Below are 15475 nucleotides of genomic sequence, written 5' to 3'. Positions count from 1 at the left end.
TTCCTCCACGCAGCACACTGCTTTAGTTAATAGCTTGTGTGCCAAGCAATCCGCTTCGGCTTGTGCACTGTGCCGTGAGCCGTGTAGCTGTCCTGTTCTGCGACACGAAGTCATATCGACCAGTCGTCGCATGCTCTCTCCCAGCAGCGGGCTTAACTCCTAGTTTGACTTCCAAACCTGACCAAGATCACTACTTTGACGCAACCCTTTCCCTCGTAATTGTCACTTTGCAAAAAAATTCACCTGCTGGGCAACAGACTTGTCCTGGGTACTTCCGATCTTTGTTCCTAACAATTTTCTGGCCACTGTGACTGGCGGGTCGTGCAGTTTACAAGTCACGGCACAGAAATCAATCTGTTCTCTCACAACAGCTGCCGCAGACGCGAAACTAATCGCCTCCGCGACTGCGAGAGTACGTTTGAAGTGGCCACAGCTGCTTGACGAGAGCATGGCCGACATGGCTGGCTCATGTGCTTGCCAAGCCTTGCTTCGCCATCTGCCCTGAAGCGTTCTGGTGTGTAAAAAGCCAAAATGCCGCGACATTCTTTCGGCTCAATCGCAGCGAGAGAGAGAGAGAGAGAGAAAAAAAAGCGAGGGAAAGGACAGTGCCGCCGTTTGCAACGCGCGCCGTGGCGAGCGCGCTCTTGGGGCGGGGGGGAGAGGCGTGCATGCCGACGACCAGTAAAACATGGTTTCCCCCTTTCCCCCGCCCGCTCCTTCCTCCCCGCTGTGTGTAGGAAACTACTCCCGGCTGGTTTGCGAAATACGGTTCGTCCGTTCCATGGGTTATTACCTGATCCAGATCTACATCCCCGCCAGTTTGATCGTGGTTATTTCGTGGGTGTCCTTTTGGCTCCACCGTAACGCGACACCAGCTCGCGTGTCCCTGGGCGTGACCACAGTGCTCACCATGACCACACTCATGTCCAGCACCAACGCAGCCCTGCCTAAAATATCGTACGTGAAGAGTATCGACATCTACCTGGGGACTTGTTTCGTAATGGTGTTCGCTTCGCTCCTGGAGTACGCCGCGGTAGGATATCTTGGCAAGAGAATCGCCATGAGGAAAGCCCGCTGTCAACAGTTGGCTAAGCTGGCCGAAGAGCACAGGCAGAAGCGAGCTAACGCCGCCTCCGGAGGGGGCGAGGCCGGCTCCGAGGCCTTGCTAGCCAGTCCCGAGGTGCCCATGGTCAAGACGGTCGTAAGTACACTCCTCGTCCCCCCTCCGCAAAGACGTCCCGATGTGGCAGCCTACTTTCTACTCTCTTTCGTCTCCTTTACTTCAAAATCCCGTCCGTCCACCCTCCCGATGTTGTGTCGTGCTGTGTGGTTGTTGTTCGTTCACGCTGCCGGTCTTGCACCAGGGCTGACCCGGGGCCACCGGTGGGAAGCCACTGGGGTCACGGCTAAGTCACCCTGCACCCATGAAAAGAAATAACTAAACGGTAAGTCGGCTCTACGTCAGAGCGATTCCTACGCTGCTCGTCTTTACACTCCTGAGTCGACCTGCCCTGGTCCGGAGACGCACGGTCACAGTAAGTGAGGAATGTTGTTCCGGGAACGGCGTATAGGTGTTGGATGTTTGTGCGTCAGCATCTTCACTTTGGTAATCGTGTTTTACTGGTGCGCGACGTCAATTGTCGTGTCTGTGGGCAATTACCTGGCTTCACGTACGTCAACTTATCTAGAGCAAAAAATATGTACAGAGGCGGCGGAATCGAGATGAAGTTGATAGCACTGTTTAGGGGCGTCCGGTGTCGTAGAGACGATTGAGCCGAAGGAATTATGGCCATCTACTGGGTATACAATTCGCGCCGCACAATGCACTGGCTATGGCTTCAGGCACCTGCCTTGCATGAGCCTAGACTGCACAGCTTTGCCTGTATCGAATTGTAGCTTCCCACAGAAACTGAATGTCCATTTACGGCAAAAATAAGAAAATTACTTTGCTGACCACTATCGGAGGCCTTCCATTAACGTTTGCACTCAGCGGTCGACTTTCTCACGACACAAACTACTTTTTCGTTGATACCATCGTTTCGCTCATTGCCAGGTAAAGCTTTCGGTAAAACAACCCTTCACGTGAATAATCGCAATGATTGAACAAATGCGAGGCGAGACCACTTTAATCCGTGCTTACTTACCTCTTCAATAATCGAAACTTGCGTCATTGAAGAGCATCATGAAAGAAAGATGGCGTGTTATGCAGTTGACGCATCCTACTGAACTGAGCTCTCTGAAGCGAGAAGGCTGAGCTGGTGCGCCACAGCGCGTAGCTGATTCCCCCGACCGGGCGGGTGGTGCGCGTGCGGCACCGCACGGCGGCCTGCACCCGCCCAAAGGCTCAGAGTGGTTCACCCTTGGACGCCTGCTTTTTCCACTTCCTAGGGAACTACTCCCGCTTGGTATGTGAGATACGGTTCGTGCGTTCCATGGGCTATTACCTGATCCAGATGTACATCCCGGCGGGACTGATCGTCGTTACCTCTTGGGTGTCCTTTTGGCTCCACCGTAACGCTAGCCCCGCCCGCGTGGCACTAGGCGTCACCACTGTGCTCACCATGACCACGCTAATGTCGAGCACGAACGCTGCACTGCCCAAAATATCGTACGTCAAGAGTATCGACGTCTACCTCGGAACGTGCTTTGTGATGGTGTTCGCCGCCCTCCTGGAATACGCCACGGTAGGATATCTGGGCAAGAGAATCACCATGAAGAAGACGGCCAAGCAGCAGCTGGCCAAGCTGGCGCAAGAGCACGCCTCCCGGAGCGCGCCGCCTCCGCTGGAGCACCCCGAGCCGGCGATGGTCAGTCCGGAACTGCCGGTTGCCAAGGTGGTCGTAAGTACAACCGCGCGCCTCCTATCTTCCTCACGGCCTGTCCACGCGTGCCTTGCTATGGACGCGCCTCTGCCGCTTCGATGCTCCTCCGGTTTGTCCTCCATCTGTGCCCCCTTTTCTGTACTTCGATCTAGTCCCACCCATTTATACCCACATCTCTCTACCTCTGGAACATCCTCCTACTGTTCCTCAGGCTTGCGCTATCTTTTAAGCTGACTGGCGGACTGCAGTTGCACGCTCAACTGACACCACAGCCGCCGCACCCCAGCGCGGAGCAACGGCGCCAACGTGAACAAGGTTTGGCGCTATGCTTGGTGTGAAAACCTTCTGCATGAGCTTCTTTCAACTTCCGGGGCCCAGAGTTGCTGGCTGCTGTCTTCAGTTGAAAGGTAAAGTACAAACGCCGAGGAAACAGAGCAGGCAATCAGGCAGTGCGTCGTTCGCTTCGACAGACAGACCACCTTATTATGCAGGAGCGTCGCTATGATTTCAAGGAAGTTGCCTTACTTCACCTCACACCCGCACTATTGGGCGCACGGCCCTTTAACAGTGAATGGCTGCGACAGCGGGGGCAGCAAGCTTCTAGATGAATTACAGGCGCGTTCCACCCTTTGAATATTGCTTCACTATGCTCCGCGGAAGTGTCCTGTCGTGGTCCGTAGGATCTACAACGCTTCTTGTACAACGGTTCAATGGGCTCAAACGGCTCAATGCAGCTCCGAGGATAACTCCATGACTTAGGCGTCAGCATTACTTTTTGGGACAAGGTTTCATGTTCAAATTTCCTTTGCGAGGTTTTAGCTACAAAGCTTTTTTTCTGTAATTACAAAGCTGTTTGCAGCTACTGCAAGTACTAAGTGGCGTTGTAGTTATTACCGGGCCCGACTGCACATCAGAAAAATACTACCATGAAGTTGCTAGTCACGCCCGCAAATAACCACGATCTTGCTGTTGCTCAGAGACTCATTGTTGTCAGAGTCATTGTCAGAGGCACGAGCGGAAGAACGCTCACAATGCGATAATGATCTGAGAACTCTAGTGAGTTGAGGGTTTAGTCCCCACTGCTCATTACCATTTGTAGTATTCGCAAGCCAGCTACCCACTCTCTCCCATTTGTTAGATCTTGGCGCATTTCTTTTATAATTGTTTTGTTGCATTAAAATTGTGTATATATTGTTTTTTTTTAAAGTTAGCATTGTAACGTCAGTAGTTTGCTACACTGTTGTTAAATGGTTAGAAATTACACTGGCCCAATTAATTTCTACATCGTTTCATGTCATACTGCCATTACCGTCTACATGTGGTTCCTGGCCTATGTTTTATGGGCGAAAATTTCTCCGATGGCAAAGCAATGTAGTTCTAGTGCAATGTCGCCTTTTTCTATGTATATTACCAGCAACTGCTTCGAGAAGTAAATAACTGAAAATGACGGGGGTCACGCTCTACCGTCACAAAAGTATCTCATGCTGCCCAATACGTGGTTAAATTACTTCAATATACATTTGACATGGTCACAAAACCAAAGTGGAAGTTTGTAGGTATTCGCCTTTTCTTCGCAGGCTTTCTGAAACTTCAGGAGATCTTTACTTCTTTGCTTCTTAAAGATTTTTCTATATCGGCAGTTACTCGACGTATTTTGGTAAACACAGAGTACACGTTCTAAAATTTACGTGAGTAACGTACTGTTTAAGCTCAAATATGCTTCCTGAGAAAGTTTCTACCCGCATTTTGTGTTTGGTATTGTTATTGCTAATTCACAGGTACAGACATAATAAATAATTTGGAATGCAGAACACCCGTCCAGCGAATGCTCGAAAAGGAATATTTGATGTCCTCAACGGATCCTAAGCTCTCTGATTAAAGTTTTTTTGGGTGCATATGATATGCCCTTTAAATTTTCATCTCATGCGAAAAAGCGCCAGTGAGGTCAGTGTTTATTCTATCACACCAAATAAAAGAAATGCCAGGATGTTATTTTGTTCTCGAACAAAACAAAACGCCTAAATAATTGTATTTTATGTGGCAACCATTGCAACTACGTGACCGTGCTTTTTTGACGCCCAGTAAATTTACAAATTGACTTTGATTCATCGTAGATTCAGCTTTTACGTAAAACTAGGCTTAAATTTGTTTTTTGCTACATTACTTCCCCCAAATTCAAGTCAGTTATTTTTCGAGAGCATTTCAAATAAACCATCGCATCATGCCGATTAGGACAGAAAAAGAGGACTTATTTAATAACGTCAAGTTTTCAATGTCCCATCATTTTGGAGGATAATTTGTTTCAACACCCGAACCAGTTTTCAGATATAGCAGCTTGTTTTACCTTGAAATTGTTTTTACAGCTTCAAAATTCTTGTATGAAGTCTCCCCACTTTCAACGTAAATGACACAAACCTTTTCCTCATGTCATCTACTGTGGCCACGATGTAAATTCGGACAAAAAAATTGCGGGACTTCGGAAACTCCGATTGAGTTTCAATGTTTCTTCATTTTTGGAAGGGTTTCTTTGAAATAAGGTAACCTCTTCCTTGCACACAAACAGCAGCACACAAAGAGGAAGTTTCCTAAGATACCTCTTTCCATGGATTGTAAAGCAATGTGGTTGACTGCTTATCTAGTTTCCCTACCTGACATTTTTGGGTTAATTCTTTGCATGCTGTTTGCAGTTGTTTGTGTATTTTAACCGTTAATTTATATTACCCTTCCCTCGCTAGTCACTCCATGTTAAAGTTGCTGAACGCGACACTCTCTAGATACCCTCTAGTACACCTTTGTTTATACCCGGCATGCAGTTTTGTCGGATAATGTTTCCCATATTTGAGATATTGGGTCTGTTTTCAACTTATCCCGAAATTCGTTTTTGCAAACCTGAGACAACTAAAAAGTCATGCATGATGAAAAGTATCAAGATTGGCGCTCTTAAACCACGTGCGCCTCTGTGGTAATTCGCTGTCAAACCTCGCCACGTTTTCTGTGAAACGTCACGCGGTCATGTCCTTTCCCTTACTTTTTTTATTTACCTTAATCTGTAAACTAGCATCGCAATTACAACACGATACCATGCGAATTCGTAGTTAGTTCAGGAAACTTGCGGCGTCTTTAACCCTCCCTAACCGTGTAATCCTAGACATCGCCTTTCGTAGCCCGCTTTTACGAATTCGGCCTGGTGATAGCGAAATGGTAACCTCTTTCTTTCTGCGCGCTAACAGTTGGAAGTCATGGACCCTGTTGCGTATCTTTCTCGCATCTACCGCGAACATAAAACACCTAAACAAAAACAACGTAGGCCAAGGACGGCAGCAGTTTCTTTGTGTCAACTGCTCTGCGCACAGTGCAGTGTTCTTAGTCTTTTCAAACATTTTAAAACCAGCACCATAGTTTGCGCTCTTTAGAGCGCAAATTGTGGTGCTGGGTCGAACTATTATAAATCATAGTTTTGGCCCATTACGTAACTTTTTCTCTTAAAATATAGTGGCTTTGCAAGATCGGTCTGTACATTACAACAACGCTGCAGTTGGTTCACGGTTCTGTGCACAGAGAAACTTGTATAGGAACATCGTATTTAAAATAACCATCTCGCAAGAGCGCAATCATACAGCCGAAGACAGACCTCTGAACACACGTCGTCTCTAAATTTTCGTAATGATACAAGTTCTACTGCACATAGACAAGGCTGTTAACCACGCCCTGCAGCTTCGACTTAATCGCCAACGTAGCGGATCGTCTCTTATAGCGCCGGACAACAAAGTCAAATGGGAGAGTCGTTAAAGGATTAATCCTGAATCAGCCGGCAGAGGTGAGGCGCTCCAATCCTCTATAATAAAGAAGGTTTTACGAATCTCGGACGTAGAAAAAGAAATAAAAAACTGGGTAACCCCGACTAACCGCTAATACATATCAAATTGAGGTGGAAGTTGAGACCTTGATGGGCGCGTAGTGCCATTTCATCAATACAACTAGCACAAAATCTGAATAGGGAGTGTTAGAGACGTCGAATCGGACACTTCTCCCGCCTGTAGTGAAGTTCTAAAAAGGCGGGAGACAGCATTCGCCACGCTTGGGGAGGATCGTGATTGGTGCAGTAGAAGTGCTTGTTGCGCGCGCAGAGACGACGTTGCCGCGCGCGCGGAACAGCCCCACTGAAAGCGCGCTTCTTGTTGCTGCGGCGCGCCTGTCTTCCCTATTCAGGAAACTACTCCCGCCTGGTTTGTGAAATACGGTTCGCCCGCTCCATGGGCTACTACCTGATCCAGATCTACATTCCGGCCGGATTGATCGTGGTTATTTCCTGGGTCTCCTTTTGGCTCCACCGTAACGCTAGTCCAGCTCGCGTCGCGCTCGGCGTCACCACCGTGCTCACGATGACAACACTTATGTCCAGTACCAACGCAGCGCTGCCCAAAATATCCTACGTCAAGAGTATCGACGTCTACCTGGGCACGTGTTTCGTAATGGTGTTTACCGCGCTTCTGGAATACGCCACGGTAGGATATCTCGGCAAGAGAATCACCATGAGGAAAACCCGCTGTCAGCAGCTGGCAAAACTCGCGGAGCAGCACAGGCAGAGATGCGCCGCCGCCGCCGCTTCCTCCAACGAGCCAAGCTCTGAGCCATTGCTAGCCAGTCCTGAAGTATCCATTGTCAAGACGGTCGTAAGTGAAAACCTTCTCCTCCTTCTCTCTCCCCTTCTCTGTTTCTGTTTTTTCGGTCTTGCATACCTCTTCTTCTTTGTTACCTACGGTCGCTAATGCGACACTGTTTGCGCGTCATATTTTTTTCCCATTTTTGTACGGATTTAGTTTGCCTACTCAAGCTTGAAATCTTGCGCAGTACAGAGCAGTCGTGGATGAGTGAGTCAGTTAGCTTCGGTCGGCGTTATTACACGTCATCTGCGCTTCTTTAGCTCGCTTCTAACCGTGGGATGACTCTGTGAAATAACTGATCTACACACTAGATAGGTATTTCTGTCCTTTGTAAGGAGTTCTTTTCTGCTGTTAAGCTCAAAGCATCTTGACCTAAATCAGCTTCTTTTTGTCTTAACTGCTTACCGGCCACAAAGTTGGGTTTGTGTCTGTTTTGTTATAGCCCTTTTTCTGCTGTGTCAACACGACAGCTTAAAAGATATTGACCGAACTCAACTTCTTTTGTTCTTTTGCTCACCAGAAACAATTTTGTGTTTCAAGCATGCGCGAATGTTTTGCTTCAGTTGTGAATTATGGCGGCTAAGCCGTAGTATTAGTCAAAGGTATTATTATAGCTTCTGTTTCATCCCTCGGGGATACTTTACAGAATATTTTACTGTTTGTTTCATTTTTCTGAAATTTGATTGAGAGTTGAGTTGTGTCCATTTACGTTGTGCTATCTCTCGTAATAACGTCGTCCTGAGTTATGTCTCAAAATCGCACTCAAACAAAATAATATCACGGCGTCAATGTGTCACATACCGCACAGCTCTCACGTTCACAATGGATCACTGCGTGCTGCACGCTTTTTCCAAAGTGCAGTCGATTAGATTAGCTGGCTCACCTCAAACCACGATGTTCTTTTATTCTTTTTCGCTGCAAGAATGGTATACTCCTCTCCGAGCAATAATGCATATGCCTTATAGAGGAATTTACTATTTTGGTTTATATTGTTTTACTATTATCTTCACTCGCTTCGCAAACGGCACACCTGTCATGGTAAGAGGATAATATTTAATTTGCACGGCGCCTCACCATAGGCTTTTCTGCACGATAACGGACGTCTTTGCTGGGGTGGGAACCTTTTCTCTTCTATGCTTTCCCTTTCTCACTTTTCTTTCTTTTTGTGAGAGCGTATTGTCACTCTTTGTAAGAAAATGAAGACAGTTGAAGCGAAGGCAGCTCATTAAAGGTGCTCTGTGTGTACTAAAGCAATACAGTGTTTTAAACGGTTCACTTACGCGTAGTCTTAGTCTTCTAAAAATAAAGATAATTATCGCAGCGTTGGACAGCCCGTTTGACAGAAAAAAGTGAGTCCAGGAGTTACACCGATAAATACACCGATAAAAAATTAAATACACCGATACTCCGTGTATTTAATTTAAGGAGTAAACAAACATCGGAATGTTGCTTCATGCTTCATGAATCGGGCCGAAAGCGCCGCTTCATGAATTTCTTGAACTTAAATTTCGGGCTTTAGTTATTCGGAGCTGCTTGCTGTCCCTTTCACACAAAACAGCAGCAGGTACTCAAGTGGCACTTACGATGCAAGCTCTTTTTGTTTGCACACATTGCAAAATGCTACCTGGTACTTTGCCTCTTTGTCCCATCTTATTCGTTCCTCGCAGTGGGCTGGCTTCCTATGCCGCGTAAATAACGTTCTTACCTCCGGAGGTTTCGCTGCCTCGGCGTTATCCCAGATTGTCCCGTGGACATGCTCTTCACGAATGAAAACCTGAAGCGCCAACAGAGCGCCTAGTGAAGCTTCTTTGTTAATATATTACTGTTTTGTGTGCCTATTCATAGCTACATAACTCTCTAGCTTCTTCTACGCGTCTGTCTTGTTTCTGCCACTGCTGTCGACGCATTGTCCGCAGCCTCCGACACTGCTCACGCAATCCTCTGCACCGCCACGCAGTACACCTTTCGATCTCGCTTTCCCTACCTGCTTTTTCTCATCCGCTCGGGGCAATCGGGAATGTCACACCACCCGCCTTTTCTTTGTCGCTGCGCATACTTGTTTCTGAATGCACACCGCGGTGTACCAAAGGCAGCGCCAACTGTTGATCTTCCTTCTTATCCTCTTACACCACTGCTTTTTTCTTTCTCGCTTGCCTGGTACGAAGCTGGCAGCAATCGGTCCGCTCCGGCAATAGGGCTTATGCTTCAGCCTTTGTAAGGCTTTTCCGCAACCCCAAGAACGCCGCCAACGCTGCCAGCCCGCCGTCGAGAGCGCATTTGTGTCCTCGCCGCAGATACGCGTTCCCTGCAGCCTGGCAGTGAAGAAAGACATCATGCTTTTGTTATTGCTTGGCGCATCCCGAACGCCTTCCTTGGTGGATGCGAACGCTAAATTTGCGGGTGCTTATTATTATTGGCGTTCGGATTTGCGCAAGCATACGAGCGATGCTAGGCATTGATTCCACTAATTGGAAAACAATTATTGCGTGATGGCGCTGCATGTTAACTGGGTAGGTGAATATTTGATCGCAAGCCTGTTTTTCGCGTTTCGCGTTTACAAAATATCAATTGGAATTTACATTGAACCAAAACAGAAGCAATCGAAAGGAGAAAAAAAAAGTGCCATTCTAAGAAATGCAAAGGCAAGTTGACTATATATATTTCTATATATATATACTATGATAGAGAGAGGGACAGTACAAGAGTCACTATAAATATATGGCCTCGGAGACTGTCTTTGTTGCTTGTTAGAAATACGTGCCTCAGAAAGAAAATGCATTAAGCCACCATGAATACAGCCTACAATTTATCTCCATTCGAAAGATCGATTCTTTGCTAAGAATATCATTTTATCGCAATCCTAATTTAGTCAAACTGCCTATATGGTCAAGAAAACGAAATAAACGTTAGTGATTAACCAGTCACTCTCATGTAGACGACCTGGGACGTTTAATTGGAAGCGTTCCATAACACCTAGAAAATAAACTGCAAATAATGACCTATTATGACTTGAAAAATATTGAACGACTGAAATTTAATCAAGCGCTTTTTTCTAGCGTTGCGGTAATTAGAAATGGCTGCGCTACGCGAATTAACCAGAAACAATAAGCCAGTTAGCCCGGTAGGTGTGGCGCCATCTCCGACGGAGCGGTTTCTCCAGCAACGCGGCGATTTCGCTTTTGAAAGATCGCACGCTCTTTACGACTGTCCTGTCCGAGTTGCCAAATCGTAGCCAAATGATCTGCTAAACGAGGGCTTCATTGTCCAATGCAAGAACTTTGCACAAGCAAAGTGCCTATGAGCTTTCGTTAGGTGTACGATCTGACAGCGCAACTTGCCGCTACTACTGCAATGAGTCGTTTCACGCCAAGCCAGTGATGTGACGACTCACTTTTTTATGTTGACTCAATTGTGAGACATTACGGTGGAACAATCTGCAAATTTAGTATGCCGCTTTATTCGCAAACCACTGAGAGATGGCGAAACACTGATTCCCGGCTAACGAAATTAGGCCTGTGTATGATATACCCTGTCTTTTGAACGACGGAAACTGGCAGGCTGTCTTCATGGCTCTTGGAAGAGGTAAAGTAGTGGCAATTATTTTACCTTTCCGGGCCAAGAAATTTCTCTTTTTCATCTTACAACAGGATCTTCAAGTAATGATATTTCGGAATGCTGCGTCAGAGGCACTCGTTTTGCTAAAATGAACTATCGCTGCAAGCAGAACGCTGTTAGTCAGGCTTTGTTATGTCTATGTAATTTGATAAGAAAACTTTACCCACAGGGAGCCGGCATAACGCGATGTAAGTTGTTAAAACATAGTAGTACAGCTGAAGGTGGCAGTTTGTGTTGTGAAATTTTTCGTGTAAAAGATACATGTTGGAAAGCAAGAACATTCTGTAACAATCTATCGCTCGCATTAAATGGAATTAAAATGATAATAAAATGCAGGACCACCTCGACACAATTAATCGATGTTCGAGCCAGCTGAACGGTGTGAGGCCTCGACTAAAACGCTGGTAAACTAAAAGTGGTAAGGGGCTGACACCTCATCAGGCATTTGTGATTGCCTTTTTGAGAATCCTTTAGAGAACTGTATTTGCTGTCTGAATGTCTTCCGAAGAAAAGATGAGAGACAGCGGTGAGTATGCAGAACAATAGTGTTCTTTCTTTAAGAGGGCCTCCTAGAGTACACCGCTCTCGAGGGAACGCTCAAGGCACACCAAAACTTAAACGACACATCCTAATGGCGTTGTCAGGTGTGAGTTGCGCGACTACAGACAGGTGAGGCTGTCAAGCAACGCGGGTTCAAATTTTCCTGCCTCGAGGATCACGAACCCTGAAGAGACAAGCACCCGAAGAAGGCGGGCGCGGCGGGCGGTGCAGAGGAAGGCGTGCGGTGAGCGTCGGGTGGGCGCGCGGGGTGGGTGCGCGGTGCGATCCTTGTGGGTGCCACCCCCGGCTTCCCAGGGTTCCTGTCAAGTTTGTCCTGCTGCGGTGGCATCCCAAGGACAACCGAGGGAAGCACCACCAACCGGATTTACCATGGTGAGTCTCCGCTAATTACGGCTGTCCGCCGCCGGGATAGCGACACCGCGAAAACGTCGTCGGCTGTGAGCACGAGTTGCACGAGTTGACCTCACATTCCGCGCGACGGAATGTGAGGTCATCATGCCGTCTTGTGATACTTGTGATATTTGACCGAAGAATGGTTCAGGAGGGAAGCTTCAAAGCAGCAGTTAACTACTCGGCGGGTTCCTTTCTTTGTGGGGAGCTACTGTTGTGGTTTAGACGCCAGGGGAGGTTTAGCTACGGCGCCGGTTCAGCTTACTTTAAAGGGACCCTGAAACACTTGTTTCAACCTTTTTCGAAATCTTAAATGCTTCCAGAGCGTAGTCAACCAACACATCCAGTACTTAGATTAGGGGGTCGCAAACTACCTCTCCCAAAAAATCACTGCTCTATGCCCATCAGATAACTTAGAAACTTGCTCAGGAGATTTTTCTCTATTTCCCGTTCTTGACGTTCTTCGGCCACTGAAATATTACAGAGATGAAGCGGCTGTTAATCGGCTTTCTTTCAATCGCGGCGGTGAACGCATTCGATAGCCACTTTAAAAGTAAAGTCACAAAAGCAAAGCAGAAACGGAAGGCGGGTAGTTTGCTGCGACGAGCAAATCACGCAGTGTCGCTCCGTGCTGCTCATGACTATAGCTTTTACAATGCTTCCAGACGCGAAGGAAAGAGTGGAAGCGTTCATAGGAACTGTTGCAGAGTCCCTTTAAATGACACGTTCGCGAAAATATGGGCTTCCCACGCTGATCTGTTCCCGTATACCAGAGAAAATGCCACCCGCGCCTCAAAATAGTCCCATAGTTCTGATTAGTCGGCATACGCTGTGCAAGCACTGCGTGCCGCTTCCTAGCTTTCAACACCGTCTGGGTATATGGCCAATGCAAGGCACGTTCAGAATAGTTAGATAGCAAGATTACACAAGGCTTTTGAAAGGACATATTGTAATCGACACGAAAAAGAAAAACAATCGGAACCACGAAGCCTACCATAACGCGCATGCTAGGTGTTAAACAAAACAGTGAAGTGTAGTAAAATACTGAGATAGAAAATGTGGGAAATCTCAGTTGATATCACTGCGATGGAGTTCAGTGGCCTCTGACGCGCGTTATAAATTGCAGGCAGTTCTTGGTAATCATTTTAGTGCGCACAATGTAAGCAGTAGCCGCATATTTTCATCTACCAAAAGCACAGAATCGGTATATAATGCATCAGGTGTTGCTTCTGGGGATTATCAGTGCATAAGATACATGCTTGGATGTAAATAGAACACGAAACCTCTTTACCAGTCACTTCCGGCTTCACTGTGGCACTCGAAAAACGCGAAAAGTCACAGTTCGCCTCCTTCGCTGCAGTTTCGTCACTGCCAGCGCAGTGTAAACGTTGAATGTGCCTAATTTAACAATGTCGCATTACCCACAATGAGGGAACACGGGGACAACAACGGCACTCATCCCCGCCCCTCCATGCGAGAGTTTTTTGCCTGGAATCGCGCTTACACTGCCGGTGCAAAAAGAACAAGACTCCGTTGGCTCATTCACACGGCTGCTAAGAACGTGACGAAGAATTCTCTGCCTGTACGTGTGACTTTTTCGTTCCCTCTCCTAGCAGAACTGCCGCAATTTCGAACTCTCGCCGTTGTGTCCAGCTCCACCATTTCCGTCCCGCCTTCCGGCTTTATAGGGGAAAAGCTTTCCGCGCTTTTTTGCTTCAAGCTTATGGCTTTTTAATCTGCACTTTTTGTGTCCGCGGCATTATTTTTCTAACTAGTACTCCATGTTAAAAAAATATCCGGGTGGTCTGGTGAACAAACTAATCGCCTCCCTTTATGTCCTTATCGATTCCGCGATTCATGGAGCGGATGCGAGACTCTCGTGCACGCGTTTGTGCACGAGACAATTTTGATGCATTTAAATGTTATGCCCATGCGTGAACTAGTCCCGTTCGTTGTCCTTGCTAGGGATTAGTGGCGTCAACTGTTCGCGTTATGCGCGTTTTCAGGGTCGCAGAGCCGCAGACCAATGTTGTCCTGGCCTCCAGGGCTCATGTCAGGTCTGCCCCGCTGCGGTCGCAACACAAACCCAACAACAGGCTCCTCCACCAGGAATACCTATGGTAAGATGAACCTGTCTCTTCCCACTGCGCTATATTGTTGAACAGCCAGCGATTCCTTCGTCTTCCCTATTTAGTCAACCGCAAAGCTTTTTGTTTTTCATAACCTTGAAATACTTTCAGTCACTTAGCCTTTTTAACATCTCTTCCACGAAAAAGGCACACTCTGCCTAGAGCTCGCTCGCAAAAGGGCTCGCAAAAGTTACGCCCCAGCGTTTGACCCTCGTTCCTTTGAGCTGGTTCCATACTGATGGCTCGTTCCGACAGATGAAGCGGAATAAATGAATACCGTTATGCCATTTCTGGTTTTACAAGCGAGAATTGGGGTTAGAAGTTTGGGGTCAATGATAAAATTTACTCCTAATTGTGAAATATCTGGAGCTTCAAGGTAATTATAATTTTGGGGGGAGTTCTGGAACGCATTCCGGCATGTTTTGACAAATTTGAGCCATTGCTGCACGCTGTTGTTGGGAACGTAAAATTTGGTCAGCTTGAAAGGGACAAGAGTACAAAGCGAGGAGGAAGCGCTGATCTTTACCATGACGAAGGCCCTCGAAAATGGGTGCTCGAAACTTTAGCAACGATACGCGGCTTCAGTTTTAAAGACACCTTTCGATATTCATTTTCATTCACGATCGTTGGAATTTTAGTGTGATAAGGTCTGTTGCAGTTGTACAACAACGGAAACGTAACGATGACTTTGAGAAGTGACGTTTTTTAGCAGCACAATACTCGTCCAGAAATGTCAAGGGGAAAGCTGGGGAGCTTTCACATTCCGACGGGAGCAAAATGCTCTCTTCTTTGTTTTTGTCTTACATTATACGTAGAACCACAAACTCAGGGAGCCCTACAGGACTATGGTGGTTATGCCAAACAGGAACTGCCACTTAACCGGGTGCCACGTAAGAACTTCTACTGACAGTTTCAAGCCAGAAGCACATCTGCTTGACAAGATTGGCTGACGCCGCCGACGCACTTCGCTGCACTTGCTTTAACACCACACTGCCTGTGTCGCACGCACCGCTCAAGCTTTTTCTCCCCTGCCAACCCCATGTCAGTCCCTAGCTCTAGCGCAGTATTCAAAACCGGAGAAAATTCTCGTACCTACGAATTGATTGAACATTTGGTTTCGGGCTAATTTTTACACCGAGTTGTCGGATATAGCTAATGAAGGCTTTTAATAATTAGTTTGAGGTACAATACATGCTTTTTCTACTATGCCGCACCGATAAAATGCACTGCAAAGCGACACTTTTTCTAAATGTGGCAGAATGACCTTGCCAGAATACTTAAACGCGGCTTTTGG

At 47.0% G+C, this 15475-nt stretch overlaps 1 protein-coding gene across 5 annotated transcripts in view; it reads left to right on the top strand.

Moving 5' to 3' along the window:
* The window catches only part of Rdl (Resistant to dieldrin), a 354036-nt gene that overhangs the window by 322757 nt on the left and 15804 nt on the right, over positions 1-15475 (top strand). The window contains exons 7-10 of one of the 5 annotated variants that reach the window (XM_077702173.1): positions 738-1201; positions 11957-12034; positions 14059-14172; positions 14997-15071. In XM_077702173.1, the coding sequence (XP_077558299.1) occupies positions 738-1201; positions 11957-12034; positions 14059-14172; positions 14997-15071 (731 nt within the window). Of the gene's footprint in view, positions 1-737; positions 1202-7031; positions 7496-11956; positions 12035-14058; positions 14173-14996; positions 15072-15475 lie in introns of all 5 variants that reach the window. The other 4 variants (XM_077702172.1, XM_077702176.1, XM_077702174.1 and 1 more) reach the window with 4 other exon arrangements.

The sequence above is a fragment of the Haemaphysalis longicornis genome, unplaced genomic scaffold (assembly GCF_048455015.1).
Source record: "Haemaphysalis longicornis isolate Haplotype H1 unplaced genomic scaffold, Haemaphysalis longicornis Haplotype H1 scaffold_3, whole genome shotgun sequence".
NCBI lineage: Eukaryota > Metazoa > Arthropoda > Arachnida > Ixodida > Ixodidae > Haemaphysalis > Haemaphysalis longicornis.
This window is presented reverse-complemented; position numbering and strand designations above follow the sequence as displayed.